At 33.5% G+C, this 20,757-nt stretch overlaps 3 protein-coding genes across 3 annotated transcripts; 2 read left to right on the top strand and 1 right to left on the bottom strand.

Moving 5' to 3' along the window:
- Nucleotides 1-3,530: 3,530 nt before the first annotated feature.
- Nucleotides 3,531-6,900, top strand: SKL1 (shikimate kinase like 1). The gene is made up of 10 exons (XM_086433120.1): nucleotides 3,531-3,870; nucleotides 4,907-4,953; nucleotides 5,044-5,098; nucleotides 5,352-5,424; nucleotides 5,523-5,610; nucleotides 5,904-5,986; nucleotides 6,106-6,214; nucleotides 6,301-6,379; nucleotides 6,458-6,522; nucleotides 6,621-6,900. Exons 1-10 carry the CDS (start codon nucleotides 3,645-3,647, stop codon nucleotides 6,687-6,689), a joined length of 894 nt encoding a protein of 297 aa, XP_086289246.1. The 5' UTR covers nucleotides 3,531-3,644; the 3' UTR covers nucleotides 6,690-6,900.
- UBC27 (ubiquitin-conjugating enzyme 27) lies at nucleotides 6,396-11,295 on the bottom strand. Its single transcript, XM_086433121.1, has 5 exons — nucleotides 10,954-11,295; nucleotides 7,890-7,938; nucleotides 7,082-7,241; nucleotides 6,886-6,975; nucleotides 6,396-6,793 (listed from the first exon to the last, which is right to left on the bottom strand). Exons 1-5 carry the CDS (start codon nucleotides 11,129-11,131, stop codon nucleotides 6,686-6,688), a joined length of 585 nt encoding a protein of 194 aa, XP_086289247.1. The 5' UTR covers nucleotides 11,132-11,295; the 3' UTR covers nucleotides 6,396-6,685.
- A 7,940-nt stretch (nucleotides 11,296-19,235) lies between these two features.
- On the top strand, nucleotides 19,236-19,637 carry LOC147405363 (zinc finger protein KNUCKLES-like). The gene has a single exon (XM_086432921.1). It carries the CDS (start codon nucleotides 19,236-19,238, stop codon nucleotides 19,635-19,637), a length of 402 nt encoding a protein of 133 aa, XP_086289047.1.
- The last annotated feature ends 1,120 nt before the right edge of the window (nucleotides 19,638-20,757 follow it).

The raw sequence follows: 20,757 nt of genomic DNA, 5'->3' as shown, positions 1-20,757 counted from the left end.
AACAAATAATTGACCTCCTTTGTTTCTAGGTTCGGTTGGTAATATATGTCAAAGGGGCTAGATTGCTAAAGTCAAATTCTCAGGTAATGATTTAATTGAAATCTTATAAAAAGTAAAATTTACCCTAATTTTATGTACTTTTCTTCTTTTAGGAAGATTCCTCCTCCGTTGCTTTCCGTTTCAAGTGCCCATAGTGTTTCCCTTGATTTTGGACAATTGTGATTGTTGTTTTTTTTCTAGAATATCGTCGTCAATTGCATAGACATGATACTCCTGATCAACATTTGGTTTCTTGATTTCATTACGAAAGTGAGGATTTACGGATGATGTCGATCAGGTATTCAAATTTAGCGGGTTGGACCCTTGAAGTATAACCTAATAAAAATATGAGTTGATATCTCTTAACCCGAATTGAATATGAATCCATCCCTATATCTAGTTAGATTTGAATGATACATTGCTTTGAAAAATAAAAGAATTATAATGGTAAAATTAAATAGTATAACAATAAAAAAAGAAATATAACAACAACAAAAAATGTTGAACAACTCAAAATTATCTGACCCAATTCAAGTAATTCGGTTGAATAAGATCTGGAGCCGGATTTGGATTTAAAGAAAAGTAAAATAATTTGGATATGATTTTTGCATATAGGATCCGAGTTGAATTTAGATCTGACTATGTATATACTTAGATTCAACCCGAATCAGACCCATTTTAAGCATTGTCGAGAACCCATTCAAGACTTGAGGTCATGGCGATCATCACCGTGTTGTGCATGCTCCTAACAATTTTAAGTTTGGAGTTGTGAGCCGGAGTAATGTGGCACAGTTTGATTGATGATTAAATACATCGGGCTACGTGCAATGAAGAAAATGGCTTGGTCAGAAGCCCAATGTGTTTAATTCCTACCAAAACGTGACACATACACCCGTTCCTATTCTCTAGGAACGGGACACCTTATCTGATCCTGACTAAAGTTAAAACTCATAACTTCTATAACAATAATGTGAGGCAACGTGTGTGAGAACTAAATTGCATTTCTATTTTTAACCCAAATTTACTTATTTAAATTGGTGTGGCATTATAAACTTGAGAATAAGATTTCCTTCAACGATCTAATCCGACCTTATGTTATTGGTGGAAATAATGGTCCATCGTCAACGCTCAACAGTGCTCCTAGCAACATAGATGCGAATATTACGGAATCCCATCGAAGGATCAGTCAATCAACAACCACCGTTTTTCAAAATTCGAATGTCCAATTGGAATCTTCATCGAGTCGACTCAAGTTGATAACTCACATGTTCACTCAGACAGATCAAATAAAATATAGAATCGTGATAATATGACTCGCTAGGTGGCATACCCAATCGATTCTTTGACGTGAACAAGTTTGAGAACCGTAGATCTGTACGCCTGGGATACACTATTGCACTTTCCCATAAAAAAAAGTGTATCCCAGGAGAATTGTGTATCCCGAAGCATAAAGATCTACAGTTCTCGAATTTGTCCACGTCAAGGAGTTGATTGAGTATGCCACTGGCAAATCATATTATCAGGACTCTAAAATATAATATATTTATTAATGTTTATAAAAGAAAAATATTTATTATTTTATTATGACTCATCAAATATCCAACTGAGATGAGTTCTAGTTGACTCAAATGATAAAACTATCTATGGGATCCACTTTATTGTCTTTCCTTTTCTCTCACTTTAATTTTATTATATTTCTCTTTAGCCTATTTTATTTTTTTTCATCTCTTACCTCCCTTTCCTCAAAATTTTAATAATACATATTCAACTTTATTTTATTTTTTTCTCTTTTACTCCCTTAACTCCAAAGAGGATGCATGTGCTAATGAACTCCAATCAAAATGCAAATGTGGTTAGATCACTCTTTTTTGTCTCAATTTTTATACCCACAAAGAAGTTATCTCAAGGGCAAAACTTTTACTTTTATTTGTATTGTTTTCTTCAGACTTTTCAAGATACTTCAATTTTATTATCTTTCATCTTCTACTCATTTTTCCTGAATATCCCTTCAATTTTATTATCTTTTCTCTCTTACATTATTTAACCACAAAGAAGATAGTCGTGCCTACGGCACAAGCAAACTCTAGCGTTCTAAAACGCCCTAAAAATAACAAATAAATCTAATGATATCGTTTATCATATATGGCCCACGAAGTGCACGGGTTCTAATAACATGGAGTTAATAGAGGCAAGTGACCAACTTAAAAGATGAACATCAAGAAAAAATATCCAATATAGTGCAAGTTGTCTAGGCATGAACAGTGAGTTGTATCGTGTTCATGTTGTGTTGAGGTAAGGATATTCTAAAAATTTACCAATCCAAACTCAACCTATTTAATAATCATGTCAAAATAAGACCAGAACCCAACTCGTTTATTATGCAAGTAACACGGGCCCATGTAACCCATTTAATATACAAGTTGGATTGTGTTGTCTTCAGGTTGACATGCATAACCCATGCATATGACATGATTAAAGCTATAAAGTCCTTAAGAATTGTAATTTAAATCCCTTAAATAGTTGTTGCTGCTGTGATGCCTCTTATTTTAATGATATAAATGGGTTATATGTAAGTCGAGTTGCATACAGGTCAAAAAACATATAAAATGGATTGATGTTCCTGTAACCCATATATGACTCATTTAATAATCATGTTGACACAATTATGACCCGAAAATAATTAGGCTTAATCCAAACCCACTAATTTCGTATTATTTTCTAGTTTTGTTTGTGAACCTTGTTAAGAATTGCTACCCCTAGTATTAAGAATTAAAATCATGTTGAAGTGAGCTCAAAGATTGACCTAATTTCGCCCTTTGCTGACATGGTAGTGTGTGTAACTAGGGTAGCCTGGCCCGAACTTTACCCAAGCTCAACCCGATTGATGGGTGAGCCTGGACTAAGTTATATAAAAGATGAATTGCGCCTAGGTTAGAACATCTCAATCCGATTTTAATTCGGATTGAACTCAAGTTAAGAGTACAAGCAATCCAAACCTGATGTTATATACTAATATTAACGTAGACAATTAATTAATGTTAATGTGAACTTTGTTCTAGTATTGTTAGTCTAAATATTCTATCAATGATGGATTTGAAGGTTTCATGAGATTTTATTTACTAATAATTTTGTTTTTGATATTGTATATCTTTTTTTTTAAATGTAAAATTTATTTACTAATCAAAATGAAATTAGGGTTATTCAATGTTCAATAAATCCAATATGATCAACCCCCCCCCCCCCCCCCTCTTTAAATTACCTAACTCAGGCTAACCCGAACTAACCCGACGAACTCAACCCGATTTTAGAAAATCATGAGCTTAGGCCGATGGTCGGGTCGGGTTGAGGATTCGCTACTTGGGTTGAGCATGTCCAGCTGCAACCACATATGATTTTCATTGAGATGCGAGTGATGAAAAGATTCTATGGTTGTTTGCACACCTCCACGTCAGAAAAGTGCGAAATGAGGTCAGAGGTCACTCCAGCATGACTCATCTTCCACTGTATGGTGTTAAAATACAACCCAAAATGGTGCCCCAAGCCAAGGTATACGCCAACAGTGTCCAAGAGAGTGAGAAAGAGAGGTGTGGAAACGAAATCGAAAAATGGAGAGAAGTATTATGTTGTATTCGAATTGTAGGATTGCGAAATATTGTCCACCATTTCTCCATCTACGAGGAGCTCCAACGTTGCTAAGCTCACTCCCTTTCATAAAACTAATCCAATATCACAGATTTCAGAAAACCTCACTGTCTTACACTAAAACAACGCAGATTCCTCCCTCGCTTCGAACATCTCCAACAAAATGCTCACTCGATGATCAACTTCCAGGTGAGCTGCCTTCACCTCCAAATGAAATCTAATTTTAGGGTTAAGTTTGCGGCAGTGAATCTTTATTGATGGTTTCGTGCGCCTAGTGTTTGATGAATTTCCTGACTTTGTTAGTTAATTGTCAGGAAAGGAAACTTTAGCATTTTAACGAATTGATTTTTTTTTTTTTTTCTGATTGGTTAATTAATTTGATTTTTTTAGTATTTCATGTATGTTACTCGAGACTTAGAGAGAGAGAGAGAGGAGTATATACTCTTCCCAGCTCTGCTTGAAAGAACAACTCCAATGGGGATACCCATCTCCATACCCATAAAAGGGTAACCATGGGCATGTGATGGTCACTTAGGATGTTCATGGGATATGCATTTCAACCGTGCTACCCAAAATTTACTATTTATAAATATTTTAATATATATATATATATATATATATATATATTTTTTTTTTTTTTTAATTCAACTCAGATTTCAAATGGTCTGAAATTGTAATATTTTTGGTTAACTAATTGAATTTTTTTTCTCTAAAAAAATGGAGAGGTTGTGGGGAGCCACCAATTTTGGGTCATGGAAATCCCAAAACCTAAAAGAGGTTGAGGGATGGGTCGTGCGTTGGAAACCCCTATTTTGGATTTCATGACCCAAAATGACAATTGAAAGGGGATGGGTAGCGGGATAGGTCATGTATTAGTTGCTCTTATAGATATCTATCTTGGTCTTGATCACTTTGATGTAAGGCTTTGAATGCTCAGATGTGGCACATTGGAATATGAAGGATATTTACTTTGTATACATTAAATCTCCAAAGAATTGCAGTACGATGAACTCTGAAAAATTCGAGAAATTTTTTACTCACAAGGTTCTCTAATGCATGACACGTAAAGCATAAATGAGGCTAGTTTTGTAAATTGGGATGCTCTCAACACACGCGGGCTCATGTGATTGGTCTATCTTGGACCTTGTGAGGAAAAAAAAATTCTGAAAGTTCTTCCAAAATTGGACACTATGTTCCATCTTATTCATTGTGTTTCATTTTTAAGGTCTAACAACGAAGGTCATGGAGTCCGATCCATCTCTTGCGGTGAAGGTGAGACTATTGGTTTGCTCCTAACCAGTGAGAGCTGACACTTTTTTGCTTATTTGTGTTCTTGCTTTACTAATGTTATTCTTAATGCAGAATAAGGCGGCAGAGATCACGTCCGAACTGAGAGGAACTTCCATATTTCTTGTGGGTAAGTTTAGGGATAAGAATTTAGGAAGTCTGAATCCAAATCAAAGAATAATGAGGGCAACGCCCCCACAAGAATTTTAAAAATTATAAGGATTTATATGCCATTGCGACAAGTAATCAAAAAATAATTCCGCCGCTATTGTCCCAGAAGAATTTTTAGTGGGTCTTAGTTGCCCCCACAGAGACAATATCCTGGCTCTGCCCTTGTAATGGGGATACACTTTGTTAACTCAGATAAATCATTTCATGTACAGGGATGAGCAGTGCCATGAAAACCCACCTGGGAAAAGTTTTAGCCGAAGCATTAAGATATTACTACTTCGACAGGTATAGATTTGTTAACCTCATTTCAACCTAATAAAAAGAGGCACCGTAGCCGATAGTTAAAGCTACCTGATTTGTTTGTTTTGTCTTTCTGCGTTCAGTGACAGTTTGGTCGAGCAAGCTCTTGGTGGTGAGTCTGGCACCAAATCATTTCGAGAGAGTGATGAGAAAGGATTCCGCGACTCTGAGGTGATTCAATCTCTTCAAATTCCTATGATGCTTTTCCATGTATAATATAACAGCTTGTAGGCATTGGTGTCTCCGGAAAGATATTCCAAGTTAATTGGCAGATGTTTATTAAAACACTAACACTTTCCTAACCCACATGGTGAGATAAAAGGCCTTGTCTCATCCACCGTCAAAAAGACCTCGAGATGTGTAAAACAAGACCTCAAGATTTGTTACAAATCTCGAGGTCCTTTTGATAGTGGACGAGGCTTACTAAGGCTAGTCACTCTTATTAAAATGCTATTCTATGGCAGACTGAAGTACTCAAACAGTTATCATCCATGGTTCGTCTTGTGGTTTGCACTGGAGACGGTGCGGTTCAGAGCTCGACCAATCTGTAAGAATCATAATTGGTCTAATTTCTTGTTTCAAAGTTTATAATGCCAATGTGACTCAGCTTTCATGGTTAAATCTATACCTCGTGCAATATGTTGTTGTCTTGTTTAATGTTTCTAGGGCTTTCTTGCGACATGGGATTTCGATTTGGATAGATGTACCCCTAGATATACTAGCCAGAGAGATCATCGAAAGTGGCCCCACCATACCAACTTCCAACTCTGCTGAGGTCAAATCTTTCCATACTCTACAGGTTTCTACATTTTCTTCTTCTTCGTGTGTATCTAATCGACATATTGTGTGCACAACAAACAGGTGTTGTCTAAGTTAACTGAGCTGTATAAAAGAATGAGAGAGGAATATGCTATAGCAGATGCAACAGTTTCACTCCAAAGTAAATTACTAGACAATTTATAACCAAATTTCCAATAATTATCTATCATTAGTTTTAACGCTCTCTTACCCTGAGCAGAAGTAGCTTATCAATTAGATTATGACAGCATGGATAGAGTGACTGTAGAAGACATGGCTTTGCAGGTAAAAAACATAGTTCAAGATAGATCTACTTAGGGCTTCCACTAAATTAGCTATAACTTACTGTGGAATTTCTCTCTTGCCTTTATATTAATTTTCAGACTCTCAAGGAGATAGAGAAACTGACAAGAGTGAAGAAGATGATGGAAGCCGCTGCACGACCATTTTAACCAGAGCAAAGCTTTTCAAGAGCCATATTTTCGTCACCGCCAACTATTTCCAGAGTTTTCCTCACCAAAACTTCGGGGAATCCCATCTCCACCAGTTTCTGTACCTGTAATGAAGAAATAAGTCTTTTTTATTGATAGAAACCTAGATAAAGAATATACTTATTTGAAGCGAAGATACGAAGTATGCAAATAATACCTTTTCTTCGGTTCCTATGGATGCCCTCTTTGCAAAAGTTTCAGTCCAATAACGAGCTGTGCCAACAAAGGTTGGATAGTCTCGAAGATACTGAAACATTCCAAGATACAAAAATCAGTGGAATAACGGATGGAGAGAAAAAATAACTAAAGCCGCCAATATGAAGGCTTTGGGATGAACATGGGAAAAACAAGACCTGTTGGGCTACCACAGCATCTTGAGGATCATCAGGTTCAGGCGCAGAGAGCAATGCTTGCACAGAAAGTAGTGCTGTTTTCAGAGTGAGAGCTGGGCTCCATTGATCCTTCAAGATGTCGAGACAAATAGCTCCATTTTGACTACTGATATTGGGGTGCCTACAAAAAAGTTTTGGAGGAAGATTTGGAAGTAAAAAATCTATGAGGCATCCTTTATAAGCTCAAAATCTAAGATAAATTCAGTAAGAAGGATATAACATGGACCAAATTTTATTTTTTGGAAAAAAAAATGCCCTATTAAGGTTCAACAACTCAAACAAAACACTCAATAGCTGACATGCAAGGCTCCATGTATTTGATTCCATTTTATATTGCAAGCTACTCAATACCAGGTCAAATTTGCTTTCAATGGTAGAAAATTGATTCCACTCAATCCCAAGGCAAATTTAGCATTAGCATTGAAGATGCTCTAAGAGTAGATATATAAGATCTACATTACTTTCTGTTGCATTTAACATCCATAAGTGGCTAGTTAGCTCAAATCCAATGGTGCAAAAATACATGAAGATCAGGGAAAATAAAGAACCAATTCTAGGAAGATGGTTTGTCAGTGAAAGTCTTGATTTCTGTTTTGATAAATTCCCTCCAAAAGATATGCCCACCTTAGCAGTACATAGGTTTGGCTCCAGGGGAGATTAATCTTTTCTAGGACTAGAATATAGTGTGCCATCAGATTTGATGAAAACAACAAACTGATGAAATGTAAAAAATCAAAATTAAGACAATTAAATATAAAGAGTTCCTTACCAAACTTTTGTCATAAATTGCATCTTTGGAGGCTCGAAAGGGTACCCATCTGGAAAATAAGTCCGCCATCAACATGTCAGCACTTAGGTATTTTTTGGATTTTCCTCCCAAAAAACATCAAACGGATGAACACTAGCAAGACCTAATTAAGCATACAGAAAACATAAAGGCCAAAACTGCAGAAGTGGGCAACTGATGAAAGCATGGTGATCATATATATAGAAAGAGAAATCATTAGCGAAACCTACCAGCAAGGTATTAAATTTTGATTTTGGTGTCTATTTTGATTAGTCTGGAAATGGAAATATTTCCATTAGTGTGGAAATGAATACAATATTTGGAAATTAATGAAATATTGAAGAAATTTTCTTTGATCCTGTAGAAAACGATAACATAGACATTAAAACACATTTATTAAATCATAAAAATACAATAAACTACCAGAGTGAGAAATTGAATATCAACAACATTTTTCTACACATACACACATGTATTGAGAGGCAAGACTAATAATGTTGCATTCACTACATTCAACTTAAGTATGAAGACATTGAAATTAAGTATTGCAATCGTGTGTTATTATATTTCTTTTATTTTTTTGAATAAGTATGAATAAATTGCTAATGGATCCAACTAATTAGAACATGATCGATTATATGCATACTTATATAAATGTACTAATATACTTAGAATACATTAAAATAATATGAAATATATAATTAACAAATCATAATTAATTTATACTAACGGACGAATGTTATATGCAATTTTTTTATTAGTAACTAAAAGTAATTAAAAGCTTTTTCAAAAAAGAATATTGCAGTAGAAATTTACTATTCATCGAAATATTGCATTTTTATACCGAAAATTTGTTCATTTCGGTCGAAATTCAATATTCATCGAAATATTTTGCGAAATGAACAGTGATTTCCACCGAAATATATACAAAAAGAATCTGTCAGTTAAATTTCGTGTCGGAACTTGTGGAAATGGAAATATTTCGGTATATTTCGTGGAAATATGTCAAAATTTAATACTATGCCTACCAGAAACGACTCACTATAGCCGATCACCTCAATGTCTATTTTGGTTGTCTGGAAATGGAAATATTTCGTGGAAATATTTTGATTAGTGTGGAAATGAATACAATATTTGGAAATTAATGAAATATTGAAGAAGTTTTCATTGACCCTGTAGAAAATGATAAAATAGGCATTAAAATACATTTATTAAGTCATCAAAATACAATAAACTACCATATGGAGTGAGAAATTGAATATCAACAACATTTTTCTACACATACACACATGTATCGAGAGGCAAGAATAGTAATGTTGCATTAACTACATTCAACTTAATATGTAAGACATTGAAATTAAGTATTGCATTCATGTGCTATTATATTTCTTTATTTTTTTGAATAAGTATGAATAAATTGCTAATGGATCTAACTAATTAAAACATGATCAATTGTATGCATGCTTATATAAATGTACTAATATACTTCGAATACATTAAAATAATATGAAATAGATAACTAACTAATCGTAATTAATTTATATTAACGAACGAATGTTATATGTAATTTTTTTATTAGTAACTAAAAGTAATTAAAAGCTTTTTCAAAAAATAATATTGTAGTAGAAATTTACTATTCATCGAAACATTTCCACCAAAATACCTCCAAAATTTTAATCCAAACATCAAGAAGAAGATAGGATTTAGATAAAGACTGAAGATGATAGGTTTTGATAAGAAATCCACTAAAATATTTTTCATAATCTCCAAAATTTTATCGAATCTTTTACGAAACTTACCCAAAATTATACAAATTGAACCCTCACCGAATAAATACCGAATCCGAACTTTATTACTATGGGATGAACATTTAGTCTGCAAAGATGATCTCCATATGCTTTGATTGTCCCACATGATTTCTATGTGAACCACATTCTTTGGGGCAAGAATAGGGAAGAACTATACGCACAATATCAACCAAACTCTACGGGAGTAAACTTTCCTTTTCTTTTATTCCAAATGGGTAATCCAACAAGATAAGCATATATCTTAATAAAAAGACTCACTTACATCATCATTTACTGTTTCCCTAAATAGAAAAAAACAATTCAACAAGATCAAGCATTCAGAAGTCAGAACCCCTAAAAGTAGGTTTCAAAATTGATACATTCAATCAAGTTCTCCAAACTAAACAAAGAAAATTGCAGACTCTGATCCTAATCAAAAAGTCGTGACTTTAAAGACTGGTGATTGAATCATGATTTTTTCAAAAAGTCGTGATTTAACCAACAAAAATGTGATTTAATAGGGTTTTTTCGCAAACCATTTATTCTTATAGTTTAAAATAGGATTTGATGATATAATGGTAACACCACTTAGTAGAAAAATTACACTGTCCTAACACTATTTTGATTTTTTCCCAATTTTTTTTTACCTGCCGATTTATTCCCAAACCCCGACTTGGTGACTATAATCCTAATTACCAAAATTTCATAGACATTCATGAGTGTGATCAATCCATCAATGCTGAAAAAGGAAAAAAAAATCCATATAATTGATAACTTCAATGAAGTTGTACAAAGTAACAAAGAAAATTACACAAACTTTGATCCTAATTACCAAAATTTCAAAGAAATTCATCAGTGTGATCAACATATCAATGCTTAAAAAGAGAAACAAATTCAGATAATTGATAATAACTTCAATCAAGTTCTACAAATTAACAAGCAAAATTTGGTACTAATTACCAAAATTTCATACACATTCATCAGTGTAATCAACCTATCAATGCTGAAAAACATAAATAAATTCAGATAATTCATTACTTCAATCAAGTTCTACAAATTAACAAAGAAAATTGCACAAACTTTAATCCTAATAAACTCAGATAATTGAGTACTTCAATCAAGTTCTACAAATTAACAAAAAAAAAAAATTGTTTCTTTGCACAAAATTTTATCCTAATTACCAAAATTTCAGAGAAAATCATCGGTGTGATCTACCGATCAATGCTGAGAAAGAGAAACAATTTCTTGTAAAAATATACCAGGCAATCGAATATCGATTTGAAAGGTTCCGCCTTCGTAAGGAGTGGCTATTGGACCAGTAATCGTTCCAGAGAGGTGCGAGAGATCGTCTCCATGGAGCTGTATATTTACTCCAGAAGTCGCTTTGTCTCTGTTGCACTCAACCAATTCTTTCTGTACGCGTGCGAAGTCCACCATCGTCACTTCGATCTGTTCTTGTTCAACAAGAATCAACTTGTTTCTCTGCAAATTTTCGATCAAAGAGATATTTGCAGACTAGAAGAAGAGGTACATTTCAAGTTTAATTTACTCCATGTCAGATGCTTTGCTTTCCCCTTTAGAGAAAGCGAAAATGTGCATCTTTTTTCACAATGTGACCTAGAAATACAGAAAAAAAAAAAAAAAGATAAATTACTATAAATAAATAAAAAATTAATTTCTTAATTAATTACTAAAAAAAGATTAATTTTTAAGAAATTACTAATAACGATTAACTCGTTAAACTGTCCAGCATTTCTTTTCAAAGATTAATTTCACATTAGAGTATTTAAAAGAGGAAGGTTAGACTAACTATATTAGTAAGATTTGAAATCTTACTAAGGGTTGTTGAGTTCACCTTTTGGCAGCCAACATGATCCCATGCCATACAAATGTCGAGGGAAAAATCTATAATCTTAAAATTTGAATAAAAAATATAAGAATTACTTTTTATCATTAAATTTTAATTTTAAATTTGAGAGTTTAGTAGTCGTCCATTTTTAAAATCTTGAATCAAATCCAAACAAATTGAACAGTCCAGGGATTTCAATAAAACACTGATCCGTTCAGAGTGTAAAATTAATTTTGATATTTAAAAGTGTAATGATTTTCTAACTTAACTATGACAGATTAACTTAAAAACTCACTGTCGTGGCTTGTGCAAGAAACATAGATTTTTTCTTTCGGGATACACAACTACACATCCCCGTAAATATGTGCAGTTAAGGAAAAAAATCTACTATTCTTACACAAATCACGCCAATGCATTTTTCTGTCACAATGAGTTAGAAAATTAGTACTATTTTTAAAATTTTAGTATCTTTTTTATAATTAATTAAAAAATCAACCCTTTTTCTTTTGTAATTTTTTCCAAAAAAGAGAGTTTGTTGTGTAAGCCAATACTGATAGTTATGTTTGTATGGTATAAAGGGAATATTTAACATAGACAATATGATCTTAAATCTTATCTTATAGATAAAGGAACTTTTTGTACTTGTTATGTACTTTATAATTATTTTTAAAGTATTGGGCTGCTGTGTGTGTTTAATCCTGATTCGTCGAACATAGGTAGTCCTTTGGTGATGATAATCTTCGTTTGAGAATGATCAAATGTACTGCTACATAGTTTGAAGTGTTATCTTTATGGTTATAATGAGAGAATATAGGTTAGTGTTGACTTAAATATGTATTTTATTAACATTTAATTATAAAATATCATCAATTGATTTATTAATATATTTAAAGTAATTTGTGTATAATAATATATTTTATACTAATGATTTTATGACGCCTGTCTGACACACGCCCCTAACGTGGCATGTGCTTGAACCATATATTCTTTTCTTGAGATATTCAATTGCACATATTTATAGGATGTACAATTGTGTATCCCGAGGGAAAAACATCAATGATTCTGTCACATGGCACGTCTGGAGGCGTGTGTCAGAGGGAGCGTAAAAAAAACACGACTCTATATTTTATCTTTTTAAATTCTTGAAAAAAAATTAAAGGCGCAATTACAATAATTCAAAATTTTAAGAATCATGGAGATACATGAATGACATATGTCATTTTCTCTCTTAGTTGTTATTATAACGAGAGAAAGATGAGTATTGTTGATGCAAATCCACATTAATATTTTTTTTTATTACATAAAATAATAATAGATATTATCACTCACTTTAAATTTGATATAAACTATGAACTAGAGGGTTGTGTTATTTTGCCAACACAACGATCTATATGGACCTAAAAATGAAAATCTTAATCATACAAGCCTAACTCATTTTCCATTACGTTTGAAGATGAAGACATTTTAAAATCATTTTTATTAGTTTATCCAAAAAAATCTTTGATCAAAGGGAGTTATGTCATCAATTTCAAAATATAAAGAGAAAGTAAAACAGAGGTGGACCCAAGATTTTGCTCTCATGGAGGCAACTAAAAGTAAAAATATTTTTGTGAGGGGCAACCAAAAGAGGAAAAAAAAATTATGGGGGCAATAACAATAGATTTTCTTATCCGTCATTGATATCGGTCACAATAACTCATGTATATTTATAGACTTCAAAATTCTTTTAGTGATAAGTGCTTCTATTGCTCTCAATGTAAATTCACCCCTTAAATCAAATATTGACAAAAATGTAGAGAGGTACGATAATCGGACCATCGGTCAAATCAATTGAATTAGACCAATCGATTGATTTTGTAAAGTGTGAATCTTTTGTTTGATCAATCAGATCTTTTAAACATCCCTACTTTGCAAAAAAACAAAAATATTTATTACTGAAAATTTAATTTCTTTCTGTAGTACCTCCCAAATGGTAAAGATGTGGACCCAATATTGTTGTTAGTATATAATATATAAAGCTATTAATTATTCAGTAAAATATAATTAAATATATATATATATTTCAATGGTGTGGGCTGGTGGCGTGAGAATAAATATTGGTGGGCCCAGTGTGGAAAAGATGGAACGTGATAGTATTAGATCAACGTCTAGATGCTTTCAGTGGTGGGTCCCACATGTCACGGTTGGAAGTTAGAACCGTCTCGGTTTTACAACTAGGGAGAACGTCATCCTCAGCAGTCAGGATGCACCTCACCTATGGTTAATCTTTGTTACTTTCAATTATATATACATTGCCAATGTTGATTAATCAGAACCGTCCAACAAATAACCAGTTATAATGATCCCATCTGATGGTGCCATCGTGTAATTGAGTTGGCCTTTTTTATATTATTGATTGATCACTTATGCATAGTAGGCAAATAGGACATCACATTATTTGTTACTTGTTACGTGGCTCTCTCTTTGGACAACATGTGTCACTTGTATTAAACCCTTAAATTTGAAAATAGAAACTATACGACAGTCCATCATGGAGAACGTGTTTGATGTGGGCTTCTTGTGCCAAGTACCAATAGATTGCAACCATACTTGGTTCTCTTCTCCTTTGCTTTTTCTCGAGTGGGTGAAGGTACCTTGAAATAGATAAAGGCCATTAGATACAAAATAGGTAATTATTTATTAAGGATCTATTTGACATTTTGATTGTTAGAAAAGTGGAGCTCTATGAAATTCAAAAGAAAACTACTATTAACACATCACCTTTTACTTGTAACACACCAAATAATAGGTACATTTACTTTCAGAAGGATTGGTGTGTTGTAAGTAAAAGTTTGTGTGCCAATGCAATCTCTTAATTCAAAATCCATGGAAAATGAGATGGGAAAAAAATTAAATTTATTGTTTGATTGCATATAGGGAATAAAAAAAATGAAGAAGAGAAAAATAAGAGGTGAGATAATAAATAATAATAAGAGAGGGAGAGAAAGAGGATGAAAAGAATAAGAGGATTTTTTTGGAGGGTGAATTTCATTTTTTTCATAGAGATAAAAGTAGGAAAATGAAATCATGCCTTTGCTAATTTTTTAGAAAATGGTGGAAAAACATTTTTCGTGGTAAAATTGCAATCAAATACGATAAATTGTGATTTTCAAGAAAAATATGGTGAAATATAAATTTTCAAAGAAAATACAACTTTCATAATGTTTGATTCATTTTTAACGTTGGAAAGTCATTTTCGCAACAAACTAGAAAACTCGTATGGGTGGGAATTTGTTTTCCCACCCTCACCCTTGGGAAATTGAAATCCCACCGACAAGAATTTACTCCCAACTAAGGGTGCAACTTGGTCCAGTGCAAATTGAGAACAAAACGAAATTAAGAGCTTTGGATTTGTTTGGTTTAGATTGACCTTCGGTTAAGTTATGGGTAAACAAAATAGAAAACCGAGCAATTTGGTTTGGTTCTTAGTTCAAGTCTTGTATGGAACCAAATTAAATCGAGAACCGAATATTTATATTAATAAAATTATAAATAAATATTATTAATTTATTTGATAAACTATACCCCTTTTGTAGATAAATAGATGATTTTTATATGATACATAGATTCAAGTTTTTTTTTTTTTTTCTTATGGATGGATTAATGACTTTCTTTAATTGATGGAAAAAAAATTAATGATTTTTTTCTTTTGAAAGAATAGATTAATGAGTTTTTTTTTATTGATGGGTACTTTAAAAATATGTTGCTTCAAACCAATTTTTAGGATATTGGAAACCCATAGAATCTAACCGAACCAAACCAACCTTAGCTCTGTTCGAGTTGGTTCAATTCTATGGTAATTTGGTTTGTCTCTGGTTCTCACTTTATGAAATCGACCAAGGTTGGTTCGATTCCAATTTGACCCCAAATTAATCGAACCAAGTTGCACCCATGCTCCCAAACCACACCCCCATACAGAGATCGTCTCTCAATCTTCCTCATCTATTGTTTACTCTTCATGATAATGTCTCACAAAATCTTTCTTCCCTCATTTACCTTGGGGATTTGGCGAGATATGGTGCTTGAGAAGACAGTTGTCTTGTCTCTCCCCTACTAGTCAAGTTTTTAGATTTGAGATATCCTGTCATTAAAAACAAATTGGAGCCCGTTTGAATACACATAAAAAAAAAACGTAACATTTTTTTATTTTTGAAAAAAAAAAAAGTTAAAAATCTTGTTTGGATTCATTTTAGAAAACTATCTTAAAAAGTAAAATTTTATCTTAATTTAAAAAAAAAAAAAAAAAAAAAATTACTTTCTACTTTCTACTTTCTATCCAAACGAACTCTTAGAGTACTTGATGTTTTAATAAACACAAATTAAGTAAAATAAATCCACCATCGGTCTCCCTGTACTTAAATGGATCTCTAAGATGGTATTAAAATTGAATTAAAAAAATAATTGAGTCCATGATATATTAGACAATTGGGTAACCATGGACACCCTTACTTAAATATACGACTACTAAAGTTCATACAAGTTGATGGAGGGCCTAATATGATTTATTTTCTTTTTCTGTTGCTTATCTTGGTGAGATGAATCCGACGGTCACACGCACCACTCCCTCAAAAAGTTTTACATGCAACTGGTTGAGTCGAAGATCAATTGGACCTGAAAGGTGGGCCCAAAGTAATCATAGCTTCACGACCTTTCGAACACTTGACCTACCCTTCTTGGGAGTACATAATAAGATTAAAAATAGTGATTCAACACCTCCTAGGATTCATAATTCAATCCTAAGGAATCACTAGGAGTACTTTTCATGCCAGCTGTCGTTGGAGATATATCTTTGAAATGTTTCAAAATTAACCATATGCTCCTTGACCTTAGTCTTTTCTTCTAGACTAATAAAAACTGACCTCAATACCCTTATCATAATCAACATATTTGAATAATTTTTATTAGTAAATAAGAGAAGACCAAGGTCAAGTAACATGTCAACTTATTAGACTAACATAGGATATCTCAAATAATCACCCCAATGTGAAACAGCCACGTTTCATGTAAAGAGAGGAGGCCACTCTTTGAAAGCGTGCTTTCCGCTTCAAAGTTATTTCCTCCATTATTAGAAAGAGAGAGAAAATGATACAGACGTCGTCTTGGAATACTAGAACAGCTAACCTAGTCCAACCCAATGAAGGAAAGAAAAAAACCCTAGAAATTGGGAGTGGAGAGTCGTACATACTACATAGAGAGTCTGCTATGCTAACATGTAGCGTAGTATATATATATAGAAAAATATATTTGTGTCTCATCTCATCAGTGATCAGTAGGAGGAGATGAGACACCAAAACGATATCTGTGTCTCATCTCATAGAAATTAGTCCCATATTGGGTTTGGTAACTTAGTATTTCCGTTTCTATGATATTCTCTGAACGATCTTCCAGATATAACATCTCTCTGTTTCGGGGAACTCGTTTCATGATTGGCTAAAAGAATCTCCACTCAACTGTAGTACAGAGATACATGTCGATTCTACAGATACGGAACGGACGTCTCTGATTAATCGATGAGCCAATCAGATTGAAGCCTCTCTCTCATATCATCTGTGATGGTGGGAAGGCAGATTCTCCTTTCCGGTCACTCAGACACAACCAACTTCTGCAGTCTAGAAAGTGGAAGTTTTGCCACTCTCTGTACTTTCCAGATCACGTCCTTTATTCTTCACTTTTGACCATTTTGCCCCTCTTACAATTTTCTTTTCTCCTTAAATTTTAGACAATTATATTACAACTTTTATGTGCTCTCAAGGTAATATAGATTTAAAAATCTTATAGGGCTTGGTCCAATAAGAATTTGTAACTTATCTTAAATAAATAAATAAAGAAATTGGTGTTAATTTAGGAAAATTATGATTTGTATTTTAATTTTTCTAGTGAAAAATAAGTAGATCTAACCAAATTGACTTGTGGTCCGATCAATTTAACAAAATTTTCGTCACTTGTGGGTCTAAGATGGTTAACCTTTTTGATGAGCCATAGCCCTTAAAAAAAAAAAAAAAAAAAGAACCCATTGCATGTATAGCTACTCTATTATGTGTGGCTAATTGAATTATGTTCTTTAATTTGATTATGTCTAATTCCATGTCTTTTGTTAATTCAACTATATTCATTTCACTTTCATAGTCTCATTATCTCAATCAACTTATTTTGGCCATTTTTTGAGATCAACCCGTCCAATTATGCATAAACTAAGTACATATATAGTTGTATTTATCGAGGCCAAATAGACTTATTGCATAGAAAACATTAGAAGTAGATTATAACATTATATCCACAAGTCAAATCAGACACAATTTCAAACTTATACGTATATAAATATAATTATAATATAAGTTGTCTGACCAACCCCACAATGAATCTGGCCCAAATTAGTAACTGGATCGATTGACACTACCCAATACGATTTACGATGATGGGCTAGGCCTACATATTGGTTTTTAACTAATATTATTCATTGTGTATGATTTGCTTTGTTCTTATAACTCTATGGAAGTAGATAGGCTCCTCATGGAACATTATATGATGTCATACTCTCTTGAGGTCTCCTTCTACAAAAGAATTCGGAGGATCAGGATTAGGGACCACCCAACAACTGGAGATCCCAAATTTCCATCAAGATTCACTGTCAACCGCCCATCCTACTCCTGGTTGTCAAAATCCATCATGTCCTTTGATACTTAATCAAGATTTTTTTTTATGAGATACAAAATTGTATTTATTGCATTTTAACGTGTGCCACCCCATTTATTATAAGCAAATGACTTATTTTTCAAGGCCTCATAAATCTTTATAAATTCTTTCAGAATAATGGTTTTCTGATGCCCCCCTCTAACACACACACACACCCCCATACACTCCCTAACGTGGCATGTGATGGAATCATAAATTATTTCCTCGAGATACACAATTGCATATATTTATGGAGATTTACAATTGTGTATCCCGAAGGAAAAATCCATGGTTCTAGCTCATGCTATGTCACGGGTCACATAGGGGTGTCAGAAGTTCTTTAATAAAAATAAATTTTGGTCCAACAAAATTCAAGGAGCGGAGAAGGGATCCTCTGTAATGTGTTTTCCCTATAGTACCCTGTAGTGATATTAGACGATTGAAGAACAACCACGTCACATAGCCACAAAATCTATTTTGTTAAAAAAATTGGAGGTCCTGGACCTTCCTTTTCAAAGCCTTCATTGAACTCAAAAGAATTCAATTTTTTTCAAAAAAAAAAAATATTCAAATTTGATCTACACCATCATCCCTTTAAAGTTGAGTTGTCTGATTTTGTTTTCAAGATGTCAATCTCTACTAATTAAAAAGCACTACAGGGAACCACTGAGAATACACACGACAAAGGATCTAATCTCCAAACAGGGTCTAATTTGAAAAAAAATTCCCCTTCAATTTACATTTACAAGTAATAAATAGAGGTTGTTAAATATTTATAAATATATATATATTCTAATAATACCTCAATATTCTTCACTTCATTTATTTAACTCTCTTTATCCATTAAGGGCACTTTCGTCCATTAAAAAAACAACCAATCATATTCGTATAAGCATTTATATATAGCTAAAAGCCTAAAAACCAAACCTCCATATAAGTTCACACTTCACACACAACTCTGCACATCTCTCTCTCTCTGCAATGGCGAATGAGAATCACGGTCTCTACGATTTCCTCAAACAACCTTCCGAAACCTCCGCCAAAAAACCGCCCACTGTTTCTCGAATGTTCTCTTGTCTGTATTGTTCTCGAAAGTTCCAAACATCTCAGGCTCTCGGTGGACACCAGAACGCACACAAGCGAGAGAGAGCCGCCGCTCGTCGAAACTTCGCAGCTGAAAGGCTCGGTCGACTCCATACTGAGCAGCCGACTTCAGGCCCTAGTGCACCGTTTCTAGATTTCTGGTTCGAAACTCATGGTCACCCTCTCTACTATGGCGCGGCGGCTTCTGTCACCCTAGACGGCTCCACTCCCAGGTCGCTCTCTCCTGGCTCTGAAGATACCAGTAACATAAGAGAACTCGATCTTACTCTTCGTTTATAGTTTCTGTTTTTAATGTGTTCTGTGTTCGTGTCGTTTTGGTTTGTTGTTTTCGGGTCTTGAAGAACGTCCGACACGGACCTTAAAAATAGAAACAGTGACGAGGATAATATGTTAGTATCTATCATCTTTTCTACTAGTCCAAGAGATTAGAATCTATATAGTTTAATTAATTTAGACAGAGAGAGAGAGTGAGAAAGTGTGTTTGAAGTGATGTTCATATATGGATGATGGAACCATGGATGTTTTAAGTTATATATAGATATGTGTGTTTGAATTTCTAAATCTTTTTTTTGTATTATATGACTTTTCTATTATATTTTTCTGATTAAAAAAAAAAAAAAAATTAGAATAATCGAGGTTTGATTTGTAGGATGAAACTCAGATAGGGATCTGTTTCAGTGGGAATCCCTAGCAATTTTGTTTTGTGGAATGTGGGTTAGGGAAACGTGCTGATATAAATGGCATATTGAGCATGCAAGTACTCGTTGATATGATGACCTACAATAGTGTATCCATAATTTTATTTTAAAAAATTCCACGTGGAAATATAATAAGCCAGTCAGAGGTTGAAATTTGAATCTTTGGGGTGTTAGTCCACAATGAGGTGGGCCCAACATTGATGGCTCAGTGGGCCCAGTTTAATGAATATGAGGATTAAAAAAAAGGCCTTACTAAGCCTCATCCACCATCAAAAGACCTCGAGATGTGCAAAAATAATTTTGAGACTCATAACAAATCTCGAGGTCTTTTTTTTTTTTTTTTTTGACGGTGGATGAGGCTTAATAACTCCTTTTTCCTCACTATCATAGTTAGGAAAGGGTTCAATTTGAGTCGGTCATTCCATTTTGTAGCATATTTTTGTTTGATAAGTTGTACGATAGAGTAAGAGTTATGGTGAAATGGGCCGGTTGGCCCCTAAATGACATTGTACTTGTTGGGCCTAGAAATCTTACCCAAGACCTTCATTTCTAATGGCTGTGCTGGGCCAAAAAAAATCCCCTATGTCCTAGCTTGGCCCGATCTACTAGTATTCAAGCCTAATTACCGGTTGGACTGGGTCAAACTATAATTTTTCGTATATGTAATCTGAATCAGAATTATAAAATATATTATCGGGCTG

Source organism: Akebia trifoliata, chromosome 3, assembly GCF_017979445.1.
Source record: "Akebia trifoliata isolate Shusen 1 chromosome 3, ASM1797944v1, whole genome shotgun sequence".
Classification (NCBI taxonomy): Eukaryota; Viridiplantae; Streptophyta; class Magnoliopsida; order Ranunculales; family Lardizabalaceae; genus Akebia; species Akebia trifoliata.
Note: the sequence above shows the minus strand (reverse complement) of the source record. Positions and strands in the feature narration are given on the sequence as shown.

What these genes read in the sequence shown, in the direction of transcription:
- SKL1 (XM_086433120.1), top strand. Translation starts at nt 3,645, where the DNA reads ATGGAGAGAAGTATTATGTTGTATTCGAATTGTAGGATTGCGAAATAT. An exon ending in ATCCATCTCTTGCGGTGAAG is followed by an intron (nt 4,954 to 5,043) that starts GTGAGACTATTG and finishes TTCTTAATGCAG; the next exon opens with AATAAGGCGGCAGAGATCAC. An exon ending in TGCAACAGTTTCACTCCAAA is followed by an intron (nt 6,380 to 6,457) that starts GTAAATTACTAG and finishes TACCCTGAGCAG; the next exon opens with AAGTAGCTTATCAATTAGAT.
- LOC147405363 (XM_086432921.1), top strand. Translation starts at nt 19,236, where the DNA reads ATGGCGAATGAGAATCACGGTCTCTACGATTTCCTCAAACAACCTTCC.
- UBC27 (XM_086433121.1), bottom strand. Translation starts at nt 11,131, where the DNA reads ATGGTGGACTTCGCACGCGTACAGAAAGAATTGGTTGAGTGCAACAGA. An exon ending in AATCGATATTCGATTGCCTG is followed by an intron (nt 7,939 to 10,953) that starts GTATATTTTTAC and finishes CTTATTTTCCAG; the next exon opens with ATGGGTACCCTTTCGAGCCT. An exon ending in ATGCTGTGGTAGCCCAACAG is followed by an intron (nt 6,976 to 7,081) that starts GTCTTGTTTTTC and finishes GGAATGTTTCAG; the next exon opens with TATCTTCGAGACTATCCAAC.